Source organism: Podarcis filfolensis (assembly GCF_964270895.1).
Source record: "Podarcis filfolensis genome assembly, chromosome: 4".
Classification (NCBI taxonomy): Eukaryota; Metazoa; Chordata; class Lepidosauria; order Squamata; family Lacertidae; genus Podarcis; species Podarcis filfolensis.
In genome coordinates, this window is record NC_139607.1 from 48,359,772 (window position 1) to 48,379,009 (window position 19,238).

The 19,238-nt window shown below is 43.3% G+C and overlaps 1 protein-coding gene across 8 annotated transcripts in view; it reads left to right on the forward strand.

Moving 5' to 3' along the window:
• The window catches only part of LOC310762086 (uncharacterized protein), a 28,588-nt gene extending 18,237 nt beyond the window's left edge, over positions 1-10,351 (forward strand). For 6 of the 8 annotated variants that reach the window (XR_014547840.1, XR_014547841.1, XR_014547843.1 and 3 more), the window contains one exon: positions 6,216-10,351. Coding sequence is in view for 2 of the 8 variants with exons in the window: in XM_083612598.1 (XP_083468724.1) it covers positions 6,216-6,271 (56 nt within the window). In the remaining 6 variants the exon portion in view is untranslated. The remainder of the gene's footprint in view (positions 1-6,215) is intronic. The other 2 variants (XR_014547842.1, XM_083612597.1) reach the window with 1 other exon arrangement.
• The last annotated feature ends 8,887 nt before the right edge of the window (positions 10,352-19,238 follow it).

A 19,238-nucleotide genomic window follows, 5' to 3' on the forward strand; every position in this document is an offset into this window, starting at 1 on the left:
GATTCTGGTCTGAAACCCTTGGAAAGCCACTGCCCATCACTGCAGACTATTAGCTGATGGGTTGGGACCCATTACTAAGTTGCAACCTGATCTAAGGTGAATCACAACAACAGTGCTGTCTCCATACAATATATGGTAAAATCAATGAAGAAATGGTCCCCAAATGCATGTTTGGGTTAAAGATGGGTTCTGAGCATCCCAGGCTTTGTGATATACATTGATGGAATCCACCTCGGCTAGAGGGAGAGGAGAAGAATGGGGTGGGTGAAGCTCTGGGTATTAGTGTACGCTGTATGGCCATGGCTACTGTGCTTTATGCATTTCTGCCTGTAAACTGCACTGTGGTTTAAAATAATTTACTGCTATTTTCAATTGTTACTCTCTTTTTTTGGCTTTTTCTAAATACTGCTCTTGGGATTCATTTAAAATGGGTTAAGCGTTAGTCGGTGATATCAGCCCTATTAATATTTGTATTGTGTTTGAGCTCCACATGCGGGGGGCTGAGTGTGTTGGCTCCACTCCTCCATCCTTGCTCCTGTTGCCATCCAGAAGCATGACTATCTGCAAAGAGGAGTCCAGGAGTCTAGGAGTTAGGAGGAGGAGCTCATGCCTTCATCTTCACACTCCCACTTCATGTGCAGAGTTCACACACAACGCAAACACTTGAACGGGGCCATTGTGTGTTGCACGATGAATCTGTAATGCTGCAATGAGGTTAAATTTTCAGAGGGTTAGCTATGTTAGTTTGTTGCTGGCACCAAAACAAATCAAAGAGTTTTGTGGTACTTTAAAGACTAACCAATTTCATTATGGCATAAGCTTTTTTTTTGGCTAGAGCTCAGTTTGTCAGCAGCATTGAAGTACGATCATCTGTTGTCGTGTGTGTGTGTGTGTGTGTGTGTGTGTGTGTTACACACACATGGGTTAAATGGAGAAAAACATGTAAATGTTGGAGTCAAATAGGACTTTAAAGTACCACCTCTGGCATATCATTAGAGGCAAAATAAATAAATAAAACCCTACTAAAATGTAGTATAGTTTAGTGATTGATATTGCTTTTATTACAGTTAATTTGCAATGTTATCACAATGCTATTTCCTATAGGGGAAAAAGGAAAGAGTATCATGACTAAATGAATTTTCTTAACATGGGGATGGGTGTCCTAGGCCAGTCTTCTCCAGAGGTGGAGACTGATGGGAGTTGTAGTCCAAAATTTATGGAGGGCACTAATTTGGTGAAAGCTGCCCTTGACCATTATCAGTTCTCCATATGTTCTCTAGTGGGATCATGGACTGATGAGTCCTTTACAGATTAACGTAAGTAATCTAGACCGCAGTGTGTCAAAATAAGAATATAAAGTTCACCATGAGTAGCACTATGCCAGAGTAGATATTGAGCCATGCATATTAGATACTCAGTTATGTGTCCTATAATCAGCCATTTATTCAAGATAGTGGGTTGCTAGCTACATATTACAAGAGAAGGCTGGCTAGATAAATAAGTAGACAGATAATAGATACACACATGCACACAGAGTAAAAATCCAGTTTCACTTCAGCAGGCTTGGGGTGTGTGTGTAATCCCTGGCAGCTGAAATTGTGAACTGTTGAACTTCTTGCATGAAATTGAGTGTGTCCACCAATACTTCTCCTCAAGTTTAGTTTATTGTGGCAAAGCTTCATTCCATTCAAAGTATTTGTATAGTTGTTTTGGTGAATTGCTATCTCCTAACTTGCTATACCTGAGATGATTGTGTAAGTTGATTGCATAATACATAGCATGTAAAAGGAAACTGAGCAGCTGAGCAATGGTATTTGCTGTTCTTCATCCAAGCGAGAAGGAAAGGTTTTTCCTTTCAATGAATAGCAACTGAAGAAAGAGAAGGGTATCTGTCAAGGTCTAAGCAAAAATTGAAAACATGCACCTTTGGTCCTTGTTTTGCTGTAGTTCTTTATAGAACAGGAGATAATGGTCTTTTTTTAAAAAAAGCCAACAAGATTGTTGCTGTTACACAGCTTAAGTGTGCAATGTTTTGCTCGCAGTCTGTCTTCGCTGTCATCAAAATGTAATTTCTCTAGACTCACTGTGGGCTGCAACAGATTTCTTGGAAATGAAGGTTGTGTTGACACCCACAGGCTAGTAATGTTTTCACAAGAAAGAACATGACTTTGTATTTGACTCTTTTGAAAGGAGATTAGCAGCAGTAAGATGTGTAAGAACTGCCAGGTTCTCCCTACTCTCCTCTTGCCCCACCGATTCTTCTTTCTTTCTGATCCCATCCCCTAGGTAGGTGCAACTAAGTGAAGTATTTTAGGCTTGATTCACATGGATATCAGGTGGGGAGGGGAGGGAGTAAAGCTGACACTATCAAAGATGGGGAGGCCAACAGAGCTGGCATGCAAAGCTGTTTTGATTCCCCCTCCTTCTGCCTCTTTCTACTCATAAAGTCTCCACCAACACAAATTGAGAAAACGCAGTGCCTACTTTTCATGGAATTGTAATAAACCTATGCCTTTTATTGGGGTTAATCTATTAGCTCCACCTAGTGGAGCCACCTAGTAGCTGCATAGGAGTTCAAAGAATCACAGAATTGTAGAGTGGGAAGGGACCCCAAGGATCATCTAGACCAACCCCCTGCAATGCAGGAATCTCAGCTAAAGAATCCCTGACAGATGGCCAACCAACCTCTGCTTAGAAACCACCAAGGAGAGTCGACCACCTCCCGAGGGAGTCCATTCTACTGTCGAACAGCTCTTACTGCCATAAAGTTCCTCCTGACGTTGAGTTGGAATCTCCTTTCTTGTCACTTGAATCCACTGGTTTGGGTCCTACCCTCTGGAGCAGAAGAAAGCAAGCTTTCTCCATCTTCTATATAGCTACTATATTTCCTCTCAGTCTCCTCTTTTCCAGGCTAAACATACCGAACCGTTCCTCATAAGGCTTGGTTTCCAGACCCTTGATCAACTTGGTTGCCCTCCTCTACACACATTCCAGCTTGTCAACATCCTCCTTAAATTGTCGCACCCAGAACTGGATACAGTACTTCAGATACGATGTAACCAAATCAGAATAGAGCGGTACTATTACTTCCCTTGATCACTGCATTAGCAAAATGTATATAATGCCTGCTGGCCCTGCCCTTGACCTTCACATATTTAGCAAAACCTGTGCAGAACCTAAGTGTGTACAAACTGTACATGCATAGTCCATATTCAGTCCATGCAATCTGGTACACTTATGCATGTACAGCTTGTGAACACCTGAGCTCTAGGCACTTGACAGTGTTGGCAGCATGTAGTTAATTGATAAGCTTTGTACACAATCCTTTGTACACAAGTTGATGTTACTTAGGCACAGCTGGGATTTTAAATTACTGATAGAAGTTGATACCTCCCAGAGAAAATCTGATACAGCTAGTGGAAAGATTTGTAATCTAATGTGGACTGAAGTCTATCACAGTGGTGGATAGTGTGGACGTATATGATGATTAAAAAGTCTGTATACAGGGAGAGAGAGAGGGAGAGAGAGAGAGAGAATATTAATAATATCTTGTAAGCACAAGCGAAAAGGAAGAATTTGGTGTGAGATTTCTAACAAGGAAGTGACTCACTGCCTCTGCAGGAAAATATTCCAGATAGGTGGGGCTGGAAACATTGCAGAACTTCTTGTCACACTGTGACCCAGTGAGGGCTGCACAGAAGGTTATAGTGAATCCTGGAACTCTGGAAGCTTCCTGTGAACCAGACAGTATAGCTTGTGGACACAACACCTCAAGCTGTTGGTTGTTGCTTCCTAGAGTAGGGTCAGCCTGATTCATTACAAGGGTGGGAGATTGCCAAGGAAAACATAGGTGGAAGGAGAAGGAAGAGGGCTTGTGATTCAGTAGGTGATGCTCTTCTTGGTGAGTCACAAGTGAACCACCAAATCTTGAACTTTATGCTGCTGGTGGTGGACTCTGCTGCACCCTTTCCTCTCTTTCAGTCTTGCCATCACACAACACCTCTACCCTTTATCTGTTTGTTTTCCATTTAGATGACTTAGGCACACAGTGGTGGGGTTTAATGGAGCAGCATTGCTGCCGCCACCACTTCCACAACCCTTCTGTGTGCGCTGGCCAAAGTGGAAGATAGGAAGAAGGGGGGGGAAATACATATTACCTACTCTAGCTCTCAGCCTGGCACAATGAAGAGGCCTGGATGTGGTGGCAGATCCTGCACTGTCCCAGCTTCATCTCTTCCCCATCTCCAAAATGACCTGTTCCGAGGGTTTCCACAGGGCACCACTGGTGGGGATATCACCAATGGTAGCTGCTGCAATTGGGCAATTGGATCGCTCTTTTTTTGTTTATATCCACCAAGGTGAAAGTGTTGTTGCGCTCATGTCCTTTTTTGAGGGCTTCTGATAGGCATCTGGTTGGCTACTGTGAGAACAAACAGGACCAGCAGCTGGAAGCAAAACACTCTAACAAAGCATCCAAATCGACTCTTGTCAGTTTTCTGGTGCCAACTGAAGACTGTTCTCTTCTTCTGGGCCTTTATTAACTTCTTGAGCATTTGGGAGAGAGATGACAGATGGATGTGTTAATGATATTTTATGGCCATATTGGCTTTTACATTGTGATCTGCCCCAATATCACTTGTGATGAGGGGTGGAATATAAATTCTATAAATAAATGCATAAACGAAACAGGATGCTGTCCTAGATGGGCTTTTGGCCTGATCAACAGGGCCGTTCTTCATGGTTTGTGTGGAGTTCAGCATAAAAGTCCACTGTGACTTCACTTTGGCCCACCACAAAGCAAACCAGCCACAGGCCACTAGGTCAGGTGGTTGCAAAGTACTTGCAGATCTTTAAATGTCAATGCACTTGAAGCTATGAAGTCTGCCCACATTGAGCAGCTTCAAGGCCAAGCTCAACAATAGCGCTGAATTTTTGAACACACACAAATGAACACCCTCAGTTTGGAAAGTTACAAGCTGAGCACTGAACTCCAACCTAAGGTTTGTCCCTAGCTTTTTCTCCTATTCCTATTCCCCTTCTCAAACCTTCCTATGGCAGCAGGCGGGAAGCCAGTGCCAAGAAAGACTGAAAATAGGGCCCACCTTTAACTTGGCATGTTTCCAGCACCTCAAAATGGAGGGTTCTGAGCATACTTGACTCAAATACCTTTGTTGAGTAAACCAGAACACAGGAATCAATGCTTTCTGATTCCTCCTGCCTCAACCTATTCATCTAAGAGGAATTAACTATAGGTCCCAGGATGTGTCACAGTAATAGAGCTCTTGGAGTCTGTTTTGTCACCAGGATATTACAAATGTAAGAACACATCCCCAGCTTCCCCTGCAGCTTGTTTCTGTTTTAAAATGTTACATTTGGGGAAAGTGGGTGGCAGGGAAGGCAGAAGAGAGGGTGCAGAGCTACCCTCGGCTGATCCTTCTGAGTTCCCAAAGATCTAGTGAGAGAAGATTGAGGGTTTTTTTTTTTAATAAGAAGTATTCTTTGGAATAACTCAGATGGTCCAAGTCTGTTCTGAATCAAGGTTGCAGTGGGGGGGGGGGTTGCCTGCCTTTAGCTGAATATTCTTGCCTCCTAGTACCTGTTGATTTATGGTTACTTGGCAATGAGTGGCTTCAACACCACCTGCCCCTAGTTGTGGCAGTTGTCCACTGGAATGCAAGCAGAAGGTGAAGCTCCTAATCCCAGTGTACTTTATTGTCTTTCCTCCATTGTCTAGTTTTAGGCACTGGGCAAAATGCTTCCTCTTCACCCAGACCTCTGTTCCTTAGTTTGAATGGTTTTTAATATAGCTCAGTAGGTAGAGCATGAGACTCTTAATTTCAGTGTTGTAGGTTTGAGCCCCAAGTTGGGCAAAGGATTCCTATGTTGTGGGGGGGGGGGTTGAACTAGATGATCCTCATGGTCTCTTCTAACTCTACAATTCTACGTATTTGTGGCCTCTTTTAGTGGGGCAGGATCTGCTGGACTTATCTTTTATTTGTATAGAAGTGCTTCTTTGTTTTAAGTATTTATTGATCGTGTTTATTGTAATTGGTTTTAGTGTTTCTATTGTAAGTTGCTTTGAGTCAGTTTTATGAGTAAAGTGACTTAATGATAATAATAATTAATATCAATCTTTGGATTTGCATTAACTATTGCCTCGATGCCTGGTTTCCAGAACAGAGTGCAGCCTGAATTGGTTTGCTCATTCCTTCCAGGAGTTTGTGGGAACGCTTTCTGGCTGCGCAGGAATATTGGGCCTGTGGAACACTGAATGCCTGGGAACACCACAGTGTACTTGAGGAATGCCCAAGCCCCCTTCTTCCTCTGAAGCAGTTGCTTAGGAGCTGAAGTCACAGAAGTGGGGAATTCTTGCTTCTCACCGTGAGAAAACAAAAAGACACAGGAGGCCTGACAGTGCAGAAATGCTATGGTGGCCAGAGCCTGCCAATGCCATTCCATCAGTTTCACTGCACTGCTATCTCAGGCAGGCAGCAGGAGGGTCATGTGTGTTTGTGTTTCCATAGCTCTGTTTATGCCCAGATGTACATAAAATGAGCATTGAGACTCCTGTAGAAGTGCACGTTCTTCATGCACACAATCTCCTACTATAGATAAAGTGAAAGGAAACCCAGTCTACCTGTTTACTGCCAAGTCTAGCTGTGTCTAGCACTGAATGGCTGGCTCCCTGTGATACCATGAAGCCACTTCCATCCAGTGGTGACTGGTGCCCATTGAAACTGATAGGAAAGCAGGCAAAGAGGCCAACACCACTCCGATAACAGATATGTATTCTTCTCTAGTTTCTAGAGGTTGTATATACCTACACCTAGTTGCTGAACAAGCAGACATTTTGATTCAGAGATAAAGGCATCATATCTACAAAGTTATCAGTCTGATTCACACATGAAGGCACAACCAACATCTAATGAACTACAGATAGTTGTACAGATAGAATTTGTTGAGGAACATATGTTTTTGGAATAACGTAAGGTGATATGAAAATTCTGGTTGGTACTGTTTGATCTGCAACAAGGGTAGTAAACATTGTGCCCTCCAGATGTTGTTGCACTCCAACCCCACCAGCCCCAGCCGGAATGTTGGGAGTTGTAGCCCTTCTGGGGAGCACTGCATTGACTAGCCCTGATCTACCATGTCCCATTTACAAACACATCACCCCTTGATGCTGCGGTCAACCTGTGTGGAAAATTCATATATGAACCAGTATCGTCAATGTGGAGAATGCTAGAGAACAACGTTTGTCACTGGATTTTTTTAAAAAAACTATTTATTTGGTTTTTCAAATTACAGTTTTACATTACAATCACATATCCAACATACAACATAAAGACAAGATTCCATAGAATCTCCTGGACTTCCCTCCCCCCTTTGTGGGTCCTATTGTTAATCATTTCCTCCTGCATCTTTTATAATAATCCTAATCTTTTACATCTCCATTATATCCAAAAGTCACCATTAAGCTACAAGTGTTATTCCAATCCTACTAACAATTTTAACTGTTTACAATGGTTTTTAAGATAAATTATAAATTTTCCCCATTTTTTATCAAAAATTTGGTCTTCCTGAGTTTTGATTCTTCTGGTCATTTTTGCCATTTCTCACTGGAATTAGTTTTGCATCAGTTTTACTTTTTAACACTGGAAAATGTAGCTGGAAAGTGGGTGCTCCAATATATTGGGCTGGGGGAAGAAAAGGGTTTGTATAATGCTTGTTAAAACAAATGAAATAAAACCAAACATCTAGTACAGGGGTCAGCAACCTTTTTCAGCCGTGAGCCGGTCCACCGTCCCTCAGACCATGTGGTGGGCCGGACTATATTTTGAAAAAAAAAATGAACGAATTCCTATGCCCTACAAATAACCCAGAGATGCATTTTAAATAAAAGGACACATTCTACTCATGTAAAAACACGCTGATTCCCAGACCGTCCACGGGCCGGATTGAGAAGGCGATTGGGCTGCATCCAGCCCCCAGTCCTTAGTTTGCCTATCCCTGATCTAGTACCTTGGTTCGGAGCTCTTTCCCTGAATAAAGTCCATATTCTGTCTTTATTTTTTACCAAAAATACTTCAGAAGATCACAGGTAATCTCAGATTTCATTTTCTGGAAACTGACAGCCAAAGAGATGAGGCTGCAGACTTAAACAGAGTTTCCTGGAAATTATTCCCAGCGAACTCAATAGGACTTCTGAGGACATTTGGTGTCTACATTTGTGCAGACATGCGAAGGATTGGGCTGTTAGGTGCTAGGGCCCAGATGCAGCTCACTCCCTGCACATCCTAGAATACACCCCCTTGGATGTTCAGGATGTTCATGAAATGTTCTTGCAAGAATCTATTCAATACAGCAGGGGAGATGAGTGGGTACAGAAATATTTTAAATGCTTCCCTTGGTGGCTTCTTTATAGGCGAAGCCATAAGAGGGGGAGGGGTGGGGGGAAGCAGAGGAAGATGGAAGAAAGAATGGGAAGGGGAAGCAACAAAGCAGATTTTTTGAAAACACGTTTTTGAGCTGCCTATGTTAAAACACACACACACACACAGACAGACAGACAAACTCTCAGCTGAAAAAAGTATTCTAAATTGGTGGACTTTGCCAAGAATATACATCTGGACTATGGTGATAAAAGGCTTTCCCTCCGTGGAACAAATCGCTTATCAGACTGATACAAAGTAAAGGAAACATTTTGGTGCAAACAAATTTCAGTTTTATAATAGCTGCAATAAAAAAACCTGTTAATTTCTGAGGAACTGTACTTGGATAGCCCTGTTCAAAACTAGAGTTACCCTTTACTTCAATGCTAATGTGACTTTTAACCCTTTATGTACAACTCTGCTCATTTGTTTATATTTTTAGAAATCCCATAAGTATTTGTGTTATTGGTGTTTCTTGAGATTGGTATTTTTCTCACAAATGTTTTTAGGAACTGTTTTTACCCATCAACCATTTCCCCTTCTAATTCCTTCTTTCATTGTCATTTCTTAGACATAATTTTAATTGTCTTTCCATTTAAAAGTTATTTGGGACCAATTTTTACCATCTTATCCAGTGAATAACAATGAAAGCTTGAGTTTTCTTTCAACACAGAGTATAAATTTTTGATGTTCTTGTTGGGAAGAGAGGTTTGGAAGGGAGATTTTTACTCTCCAGTAGCAAGTTAAGCACAATGGTGATTGCTCTGAGCACATTTGCCCTCATTTGTCTTTAAACAAGTGAAAATACTTAGGCTAGAATAAATCACAGACACTTAACTTTGCAAAGAAGTGTATGTTTTACTCAGAGAGTTTCCAGAAGCTACAGCAAGCTAGTCTCTATATGCTGGCAGAAAAGTGAAGATGAGAAAAGGTCCCAAACAACTTAAAAAGAAAAGTACTTGGTTTCCTTACAAAAACAATCACACAATCTTCAGGTTAGCAAAGATGCAGGCTTTAAAATCCCCCTTCTGGGGAGATTCAGTTCACTTGCAGCATGTGCTGAGTTGGGAGCCAAGATGCATGGCTCCTTTGTCAAGGAAAGCAGGAAGAGAAAAAGAGAAAGGGGGGAGGAGAAGCCACTGCAAACCTGCCAAGCCACACTCACTCTGGTAATTTGAGTTCAGGGCTCAGGTTAACTTTTTCATGCACACAAGTGTGAGACAGTAACTGTATATTTTAATTTTTTTTTTTATTAAATTTGTATACTGCCCTATATCCGCAGGTCTCAGGGTGGTTCCCAAGATAACAACAGGTCTGCTATCGTACCTGAAGACACATGGAGAGAAGACAATGTGCTATACACTAAACCAGCCTTCTCCACCCTGGTGCCCTACAGATGTTTTGAACTTCAACCCCCATCAGCCCCAGTCAGCATGATCCAATGGTCATGGAAGATGGAAGTTGGAATCCAACAACACCTAGAGGGCCACAGGTTCCCCATTCCTGGCTTGAGCATGTTTTTTTTCAGAGGTGATGGACAGGAAAATAGGGAAGGCAGACCTAGATGGTTTTTATAGTCATTAGGCCAGGAGACAGAGGAGGAAAGGCACAGTGGAATTATTATGCAAACATTTTAAAGCACTGATGTTCTTAGTTGCCCTATTATAAGTGTGCCAGAGATGTATAGAAGGCATGTTTGAAAAACCTAGGTATACTTACTTAGACTCAGGTCACACATCTCACTAACCAATCCCCCCCCCCCCCCCATTTATTAACAAAGGTTTGTGATGTCCTGGCTCCCCGGCAACATATACAGGCAGAGAATATCACTTGGAAGGAAGGAAGAGATCTTTATTCAGGCAAGTAATGGCACAGGCTCCACAGCAGATGCAGTGCTCAGGAGTCATGATTCAGGAGCAGGGCAAAGATGTCCCAACAGGTTTCTCCGCCATTCCACCAAGCTTTTATAGATGAGGCACTACTTGTAAGGCTCTCTTGCCTTGTGAGAATACCTGGAATATAAGCACAGGCTCTGTCAAGGCATATAGGTCTGTTCCCATCTGCAAAGGCATTACAGTGGAACTTCGGGTTACGTACGTCCTCCTTACAAACGCTTCCGGTAATGAGCTCCGCTAACCCAGAAGTAGGTGCTCCTGGTAGCAAACTTTGCCCTGGGATGCGAGCAGAGGTCGTGGGCCAGTGGTGTGGCGGCAGCAGCGGGAGGCCCCCTTAGTGAAGGCGTGCCTCAGGTTAAGAACAGTTTCAGGTTAAGAATGGACCTCCAGAATGAATTAAGTTTGTATCCAGAGGTACCATTGTATCTGGTCCTAGGTGACAACACTGCAACCTAATGCCTCTGTTCAACCGCTGCCACTTCAGCTGATTAAAGTCCTGCCAAGCCTCCACTGAAACTTCCTGTTCTACAGGAAGGTCAGAGGGGACAGTCAGCATTCCTGTTCCCCTTTGCAAAGTGACTGAAGTTGGGTGAAAATGGGAGTTTCCACCCCCCCCTTCAACCCTGGTTCCCACAACTCTGCCCCTTTCCTCTGTTTCTTCCTGTTCTGTTGGAACCTGGTCCCAACAGGACTGCAGGGCACATGACAGAGGGCAGGAATGCCAGCTGGAGTCTTCCATGTCTTTCAAAAAGCACTTCCTCCCTTTTTTCCCTTTGACCTGCCATTACAGGTGCTAACTAAAGGTAAAGGTAAAGGTACCCCTGCCCGTACGGGCCAGTCTTGCCAGACTCTAGGGTGCACTCATCTGACTCTTTAGGCCGGGAGCCAGCGCTGTCCGCAGACACTTCCGGGTCACGTGGCCAGCGTGACAAGCTGCATCTGGCGAGCCAGCGCAGCACACGGAACGCCGTTTACCTTCCCGCTGGTAAGCGGTCCCTATTTATCTACTTGCACCCGGGGGTGCTTTTGAACTGCTAGGTTGGCAGGCACTGGGATCGAATGACGGGAACGCACCCCGCCGCGGGGATTCGAACTGCCGACCATGCGATCGGCAAGTCCTAGGCGCTGAGGTTTTACCCACAGCGCCACCCGCGTCCCATCAGGTGCTGACTACTTGTATACAAAGCAGAACACTCTTAATCTCATGCTATTAGATGCACACTCATTAACGTGTTATAAAAGAAATACTTGAGGAATGACTGGATTGTTGTGTAAGCTAGTACAAGTGTATACAAGGGAAGGTTTCTGCTACAGATATAAAAGGTGGGCCTCCAGGCTGCTTGGCTGTGCCACAAGATCTGGGCACTCAGATAGTCTGGATATCTTCCAATCTACTTGCCAAGTTTGAGGCACACTGGGGAAATCTTGTGACTGAGTTCAATTCTTACGTTAAGATTTCTATTAAACCTGATACTACACACCTTTCTTTTCCTCATTTCCGAGTTGCCATAGAACATGTTGGATGCTCCTGTTGTGTAACAAGAATTGGTAACTATATTTTGCACTGCCATATTTATATCCAAGTATTATGTAAAGTCTTACGGCTTATCCATAATTCTTCTTGCAGGACCAGGCATCGGACTTCCCATACCCCAACCTGAGAGACCACAGAGACTGGTTTGGGGTCAAAACAGGCCACAACTTTATTGAATACAGATGAAAGAGGCTTGGCTTGGGCATGGGGCAATCTAAATACTTCCAGCCCGCCCGTCGGAAGTGATCGCGTGGTCAATCCAGGCAGAGGTTCCTAAGACTTACATCCATTAGGGTGACCCCCACAGGGACCACTGTCTGGGGGAGTGCCTTTGGCCCTGGCCTAGGCCACTCCCCCCGGATCCCTTTAACAAAATACCCCAGCGTTTGGAGGGGCAGGCGGAGACTACAACCTCCCTTCCATCCAAAACAAAGGATTGCCCCAATGCCCAACCACCCACCGAGCAAATGCTCACCACCAAACCACTCACACCTGCATCCATGCCCTGTTGCCTTCAATCGTATCTCTCAACCAAATATTGTTTCCTGCTAAGGAAAGATGCATGCCATCGGGCCAAAATAATGCCTCATTTGAGAAAGCCATTTCTGATCTTAGGGAAGAGAGGGGGTTGCGGGTTAACCCCTCCCACACACGTGGGGGCTGGCCTTTTGCCCCCGCGAGAACAGGGAATCCCTGGGCGTGCCTTCGACCCTGCCCGCCAATCGTCGGGCTGGGGAGGTGGGGCCTGGCATATTTAAGGCCAGGCACGCCCGGGGACCGCCCTCTTTCCCCTTTCCAGCTGAGCGGTTTTTTCCTTTCCAGCTGAGCGTCGGCTTTTCTGCCCTCTGTTCCTTTTACTGGACCAGCTTTTGGGAGCATTTCTGCGTTGGTGTTTTGCTTCCAAGCTACATCGGAGTTGCTGGGACGTCCAGAAAGTCTCCCCTGATCGTCCTGCGGCTGGCTAAGTACTTGGGTGTGGGGGGTGGTCTCTTTGCAGACGGGTATCTGCGGGGCTGTGGATCTTCCTAGACTAATTTTCCAGGCAGGGAGGTTTAAATCCACCAAAACAATGCCTCATTTGATAATGTGATCTTGTAGTGGAAAACTACCCAACCTCCCCACTGGAGTATGCTCCGCCTCACTGTGTGATTAGCCTTTTTCTGAGCTTGGTTAATACCCAATGGGTCCGGGTTGTGCCATTGCCATCTCTCAAGCATCTCGGACCACCCCAGGCTTATGGAGGGGTACAAGTTGAGGAACATCTGCAAGTCCTCAATTATGGCCCACATTAACCAATCTTTCATTGGCCCAAATTGTTTCCCCCCAACTGGATGAGCAAGGCATCCGGGGTGTGTGTGTGTGATTCAATTCTTGACAGGATTAAGGGCATAAATGCAGGCCACTTCATGCCCCGGTGACCAAACTAGTGGATCAAGATGTTAGACGGCACCCCAAGCGCAGCTCCAAATCCAGTGGTGATGGTGTGCATCCGAGCCCAATGCACAATACTGTGACCGCTAATCCAGATATACTTGTTAAAAGAACCTGCAAAGAAATTGCGATAAAGTAGGTTGTGAGTTTTTGATGCTGGCAGCGTATATACTTCCTGTAGATCTCCGACCACCACCTGCCCATGGCCTTTATATCCTTGACAGAAGCACCGCAGCTTCAAGCTGTGGTGGCTGCCCCAATTCTGAATGAATGTGTGGCATACTGCTGGGCTTGCAGGCCGCACCTGGTAATTGCCTTACACAGGGCCCTAGAGAATTGATTCCTGGCCAGGGGAATGAATGAAGAGGGGGCCATCAACACTGGGGTACAACTGAAGAAAACACCTAACATCCTTCACTGGGCATGGGCCCACACACCTGATTGTGGGAAGTTGAATTGAAGCACCTTTGGCCAGTTGCTCCGTTTTTGAAGCCCGGATATTGATGTAAACGGAGGATGGGAAAAGAGAGATATCGCTAATGAGAAGCCCCGCCCCCAACCAGCCCCACCTGTTTTATTCTGCACAGGCACACAGTCACCCACTCTAAGTGCCCCAAAGAAGGCCACGGAATATGCTGCTCTGAAGAGCCTATACTCAAAGCAGGACCAGCAAATAAATGGCAATAATCTACAAATTTGCTTTAATATGTCGAAGGTTATGGGTCTGCGCTTATCTGGAGCTGGGGGAGTCAATCTATGCCATCCTTCCATTGCCTTCTTAACTAAGAATCCCAAGCAAGGGTCGATGGAGAATAAGCATTTGGAAAAGAAAGTAATACCAGCCGCTTGGACCGTTCAGGTCTTGGCTGCGTTGCCCATGGACCTACGATGGGCAAGGTATTGCAGAACCTGCCCTTCCATTGGTGCTGAGGGAGTGGACCTGGCACACATGGTGCCAAACTGTAGCACAGGACCCCTGTTTGAAGCAGCGGGTGTGAGGCTGGAAGTGAAGGTTTCAAATTCCTCCCATGCCTTTTTATAAGATTGAAAAGCAGATGAAGTCGTAGTTGTCCTACTGCTTTTCCCTGGGGGAAACCACTCTTTAGTGCTTAATCAGAATAAATAACAATTCGGGTTTTCTCTGGATTGACATTGCTTCCCTTGGAAAGGAGTGGGGCAAGGGGAAAACCACTAGGTACGGCACAAGCAGAAGTGTGGATGAGCCCGACGGCTTGGATCCCTTAATCTTAAAGGAACCTTCAGTGGGAGGGGAAACTGTATTAAGGCTGTTGTGTGAAGTTCTGCAAACTAGCAGAAGCCTTCTCACAGTGCAGTGCTGAAACGTAGTGTGAGAAACAATGTGCAAAGGAAGAAGGCTGTAGCATATAAACTCTAGTGGGTCCTGAAGAGGTCTGCAAAAGAACTTGTATACAATCTTACACAAGGGCTTGAGCAAATGGAAGAATTTCTCTGAATGTGGGGCCACTTTTCTTATGCAGTGCATTTCGACGAAGCTTTCTGCTGGTGGAAGCCATGATGTTCTTATAGAAGCCCTATTATGGCAGAGTCCAGGAACAAAGTCAATGCTGTCGTGGCTGTCCTTGGCGTCTTCTGCTCTCCCCTCCCCTTGTGCACACCTTCCAATGCTCCAGCCCCAAATAAACTCCTTGCCATAGAGTAAGTCAGCTTTTCCTCCTGCTACAACTGGGTGGCCGTCAACTGCTGTATCTCCATTTCTGTTTCCATCTCCCATAATAGTAGAATAATAATGGCTAGCTGTTTGCACGGATTACTCTGACAGTGTGCATGAAGCACATGTACATGTGTAAATATTAAGTAGTATTAGTTTCTTCCTCTTTAAATTGGCAGGTGACCCGACATGGGGGCGTATGTCCGCCTTTCCCTGTGGCATGTTGCCATATGGTACCATTCCTTTGCTGGAGCCATCTGGATTTGATTGAGTACACATGTTCTCTCCTCTCCCCCCCCCCCCTTTTACTGGCACCGAGCCTCTTGATTGGTTGTGCACTCTGCTTGTGGAATAATCCGCAATAATCCAAGGATGTGGGATAAAGTAATTGGTGGATGTGGGCTAATAAGTCTGGGTGCAAAGGACTCTGCGTTAGTGCAGAGAATTGGACTGGATGTCCTAGTACTAGAATTCTGTGGTTTCATACAAATATAGCTTGTTTTCTTTAAACCGCAAAAGAAGTCAGCCTTATTCCCTTTGGGGTTGTCTTTAAAGTCTGCGGCCAGCAGAGGTCAGAGCTGCACTACAGAACATACCATTGAAAAGAGAATGCATTGACTTTTAGAGAAGGAGCGCCCTGAAGGGAGCACACCTAGCTCCTTCCAAAATCGGAAGTCTCCATAGAGTGTGCATTGCTTTGTCACAGTCAGAATAACTTTTTCATGGATTGAATAAAACAGGTTCCACTTAGGAGGCTGACGTTCGCAATCTCTGCCATCAAAACCGAGATGGTGCTTTTAAAACTGCATTTCAAATAAGATGTTTTTCAATGCTTTGCATAAATTCAAACTTTTCCATTAGTGAAAGCTTGAAGAGTGTTATCAGCAAGGTTACAAAATGTGTTTACTTACAGATCTGGAAAAAGCAGCAGTGTTGAGGCATCAAATTTGTCATCTGCTCATGACTAGCAGATGGTCCTCCTCCTTTACAAGTGAGCTCCATGACTCACATGCCGTTTGCAAATCCAAGCTTGTATTCAACTGCAAAGGAGAGGTGGACATCCATGCTGCCAGCCCATTTGATGCATTTGGTGTTTACTGATAATTTTTTCCTTAGATTTTCTGAAAGGTTGTATGTTACTTTTATCCTCTGCTTTCTTTCTGGGAAGCTCAGGAAAATCCACGTGGTTCCTGCAGCTCTGTCATCCAGGCAGCAACCAGATCTGCTTAGCTTCAGCAAGGATGCTCTTCTTGTAAATGCCTCCAGAGACTGTGCACTTTCCAGTTTGAGAGATACTGACTCCATCAAATAGCTTATTATTTTCAATCCAAGGATTGTCTCCCATTCCAGAACATCTCCACTCCATGAAATGTAGCATATATGCTTATTTCTATTTGTGCTCTACATAACATATATCAAAGCATTTGAAGAAAGAAGAACACTTGGAATGTGGTAAGGGCCAATAGATAAGCATGATTTGTTATAATTTGGAAAATATAAGCAGATGTAGACATCTGGTATAGAATAGATAGGTATAGAATAGATAGGATAGAAGTTGTTAAGTTAAAGTGAGATATTCATTCAATTTTTTTAAATGAAAAAGATCCCAATTTAATAAAGGCCGGCTCATTTTTGAACCTGCTCATGAGCATTCAAAATACTTGCAACATCCCTATGCTCAAGAGAGAATGGAGAGCACACTTAATAAACGATCATCTGGAAATAACTGTCAAATTGGAACAGAAGGCAACAGTTTGAGATTAATAACTTCTGGATTAATATAAAAAGCCTTGGTAAAGTTCAGTTGCAATAGGCTAGAAGCCTGCAGTTTTCTCTGTGTTTCATTGGCTTGTTACACAGAAAGATTTTAAACCTTCATAGTTTGTAACTGTTATAAAATGTGTATTCTTAATTCAGTTCCTAGTGCAGTAAAATCACTGTATCAATATACTCCCCAGCAGCAGTGTTCAGGATTGCAGCTGTTACCTGTGGATATTGCAGATGCCATGCATAACTGATTACAGTACCTCAAGCGGTGGCGGTGGCATTACATTAAATACAACAATAGTTGTTATCTGGGTGTCAAGAACCACCACTTTCTGAAGCTGTTATCTGGTAGCCTCACCCGCAGAATCACACATAATCACTATAACAGATTTATTTAATCACAAGGGAGTGCTTGGCAAAGTACAGAGCCATCTTCAATATTTTATTTTCATTCCTTGTTACAGTAACACAGCCTTTACCTGAGCAAGCTACTGGACAATCTGATCAAGGGGGGCAGCCCTATTTTAAATATGTCCCACTGATTAATTCATTCAAATTACTGCTCCCAGTTTCAGCACCACTTTTGAGCAATTGTACTCAGGATTCAGCTGTGCTCTATTAATGTGATTTGGCACCCAAGTTCCATGCATTTATCTCAGTGTCACCCTGTGACATTGTGATAGCATCTATTCAGTACTGAGGGAACAGTACTGAGGGATGCCGAGCTTGTGTACATGTTGGTATGTGCCACCAGTCTAAGCACTTAACAGCTGGTTCCAGAAATCTTAATATCCAAACACATTGCCTCTGGTGGAATGTTATAAAGGGTGGCATTAAACTAAGTTTTACTCACAGCTGACCCCCTGAATTCAGTGGATCTAACTTAATCATGTTCATTGATTTCAATGGGTCTATGCTGAGTAAAGCATAGTTGAATAACACTCAAAGAAAACTGCAGTGGGTTGAGGTAAGACTGAGCTAGTGCACTTAGTCCCAATAGAAATTAATGGGTCTTACTTTTCAGATTTATTTCAATGGGGCCTTAGTTTAACTTGGTGAGACTGGATCCAGCCCAATATTATTATTAGCAGAACTGTTGTTTCAAGCCCTCCCCCTTTTTGTGCCTGAAGCTTTATTAGGATAATTTAAAAATAGAAATCTTCAAAATAAACAACCCCCTATAAGCCCTACTCGGTTCCAAATTCCTCCTGGATACATAACAACATCAAAGGCAATGCCAATCACACTTTGCCAAAAATGAAAATGTCTAAAGCGGTATCATATCTTTTCGAATTCTTATGAGAGGCATTGTTTTTTTTACATTTGCACAGAACAAATTTGCTCTGTAAACATTTGTTTCTGTTGCCTGATCATGTTAAGTTTGATATCACTGCATGATGCTTTTATTTGCCATGCTTCAGTACCACTGTGGAGGCTGCAGAAGAAAGATGGTTTTCTAGCTATGGAAGGTGAACCCAAGATAACTTCTTTGCTCTTCTATAAACTACCCTGGATATATGATCATCTTTTCTGTATAGGATCTTCTTAGTGACACGAACCAAACCTCATAGATTACTCCAAGATGTGTGAATTCAGTTAGCTTCAGACACACAATTTAGTTCACCTTTAGCATAATTAAAAACACTGAATATTTGAAAGTGGAATATCCCCTGCATCTAATACTATATTAATGTTACTTTAACCTGTCGGGCCTATTAGGGTCCAGGAACCACCTGGCCTTTCCCTGGCCCAACAGTTGTCTTTCCCTGTTGAGTAAGGATAAGTTTTTGTGAAAATAAACAATTACATTTTTAATGCAGTCTTCATCAATGTTTGCTCTTTTTCAGCTATTTTGTTGTGTTATTTAGGGATTTCTGTAAATTCTAATAAAAACTAACCTGATCCACAACTTCCTAATAGGCAGAACAAAGTATAATCATCCTTTGGATTTTGCGGTCATCCACATGTTGTGATATAGTTCTTGACTTTAAAATATAGCAAAATACACGAAAAATGTGTGCTTTAGGCTAAAATTCATTTAGAAACGTGACATTTGAGATAAATATATTTTAATCATGCATAATTCTTTTTTAAAAAACAAGTCTTTAAAGATGCATTTAAATACAATTTTTATGCAGATTTTTTTATTATAAAAAAGCAGATTAATGTGGACAGGGGAGAGAACACATGTGAAATTTGCATGAACCAGAAAGAGCATGATCTATCCATTTCTGGTAGAGGATACTAGATGCTAATGGAATTATTGCTTTGTTTATGCCCATTTGAAAGGTGAGTTAGGAAGATGGATCTGTTGACAAAAAGTCACACAAAGTTGTTTCAATTTTTTTGTATATGGAATGTGGCTACACAGACTCTCATCCAGTTGCATAGCGATAAGATGATATAAACGCAAAAAAGGGAAGGAAATAAAATACAGTTTTATTCATTTATACATATATTTCAAAACTACCCTTCATCCCAAGCAGAGC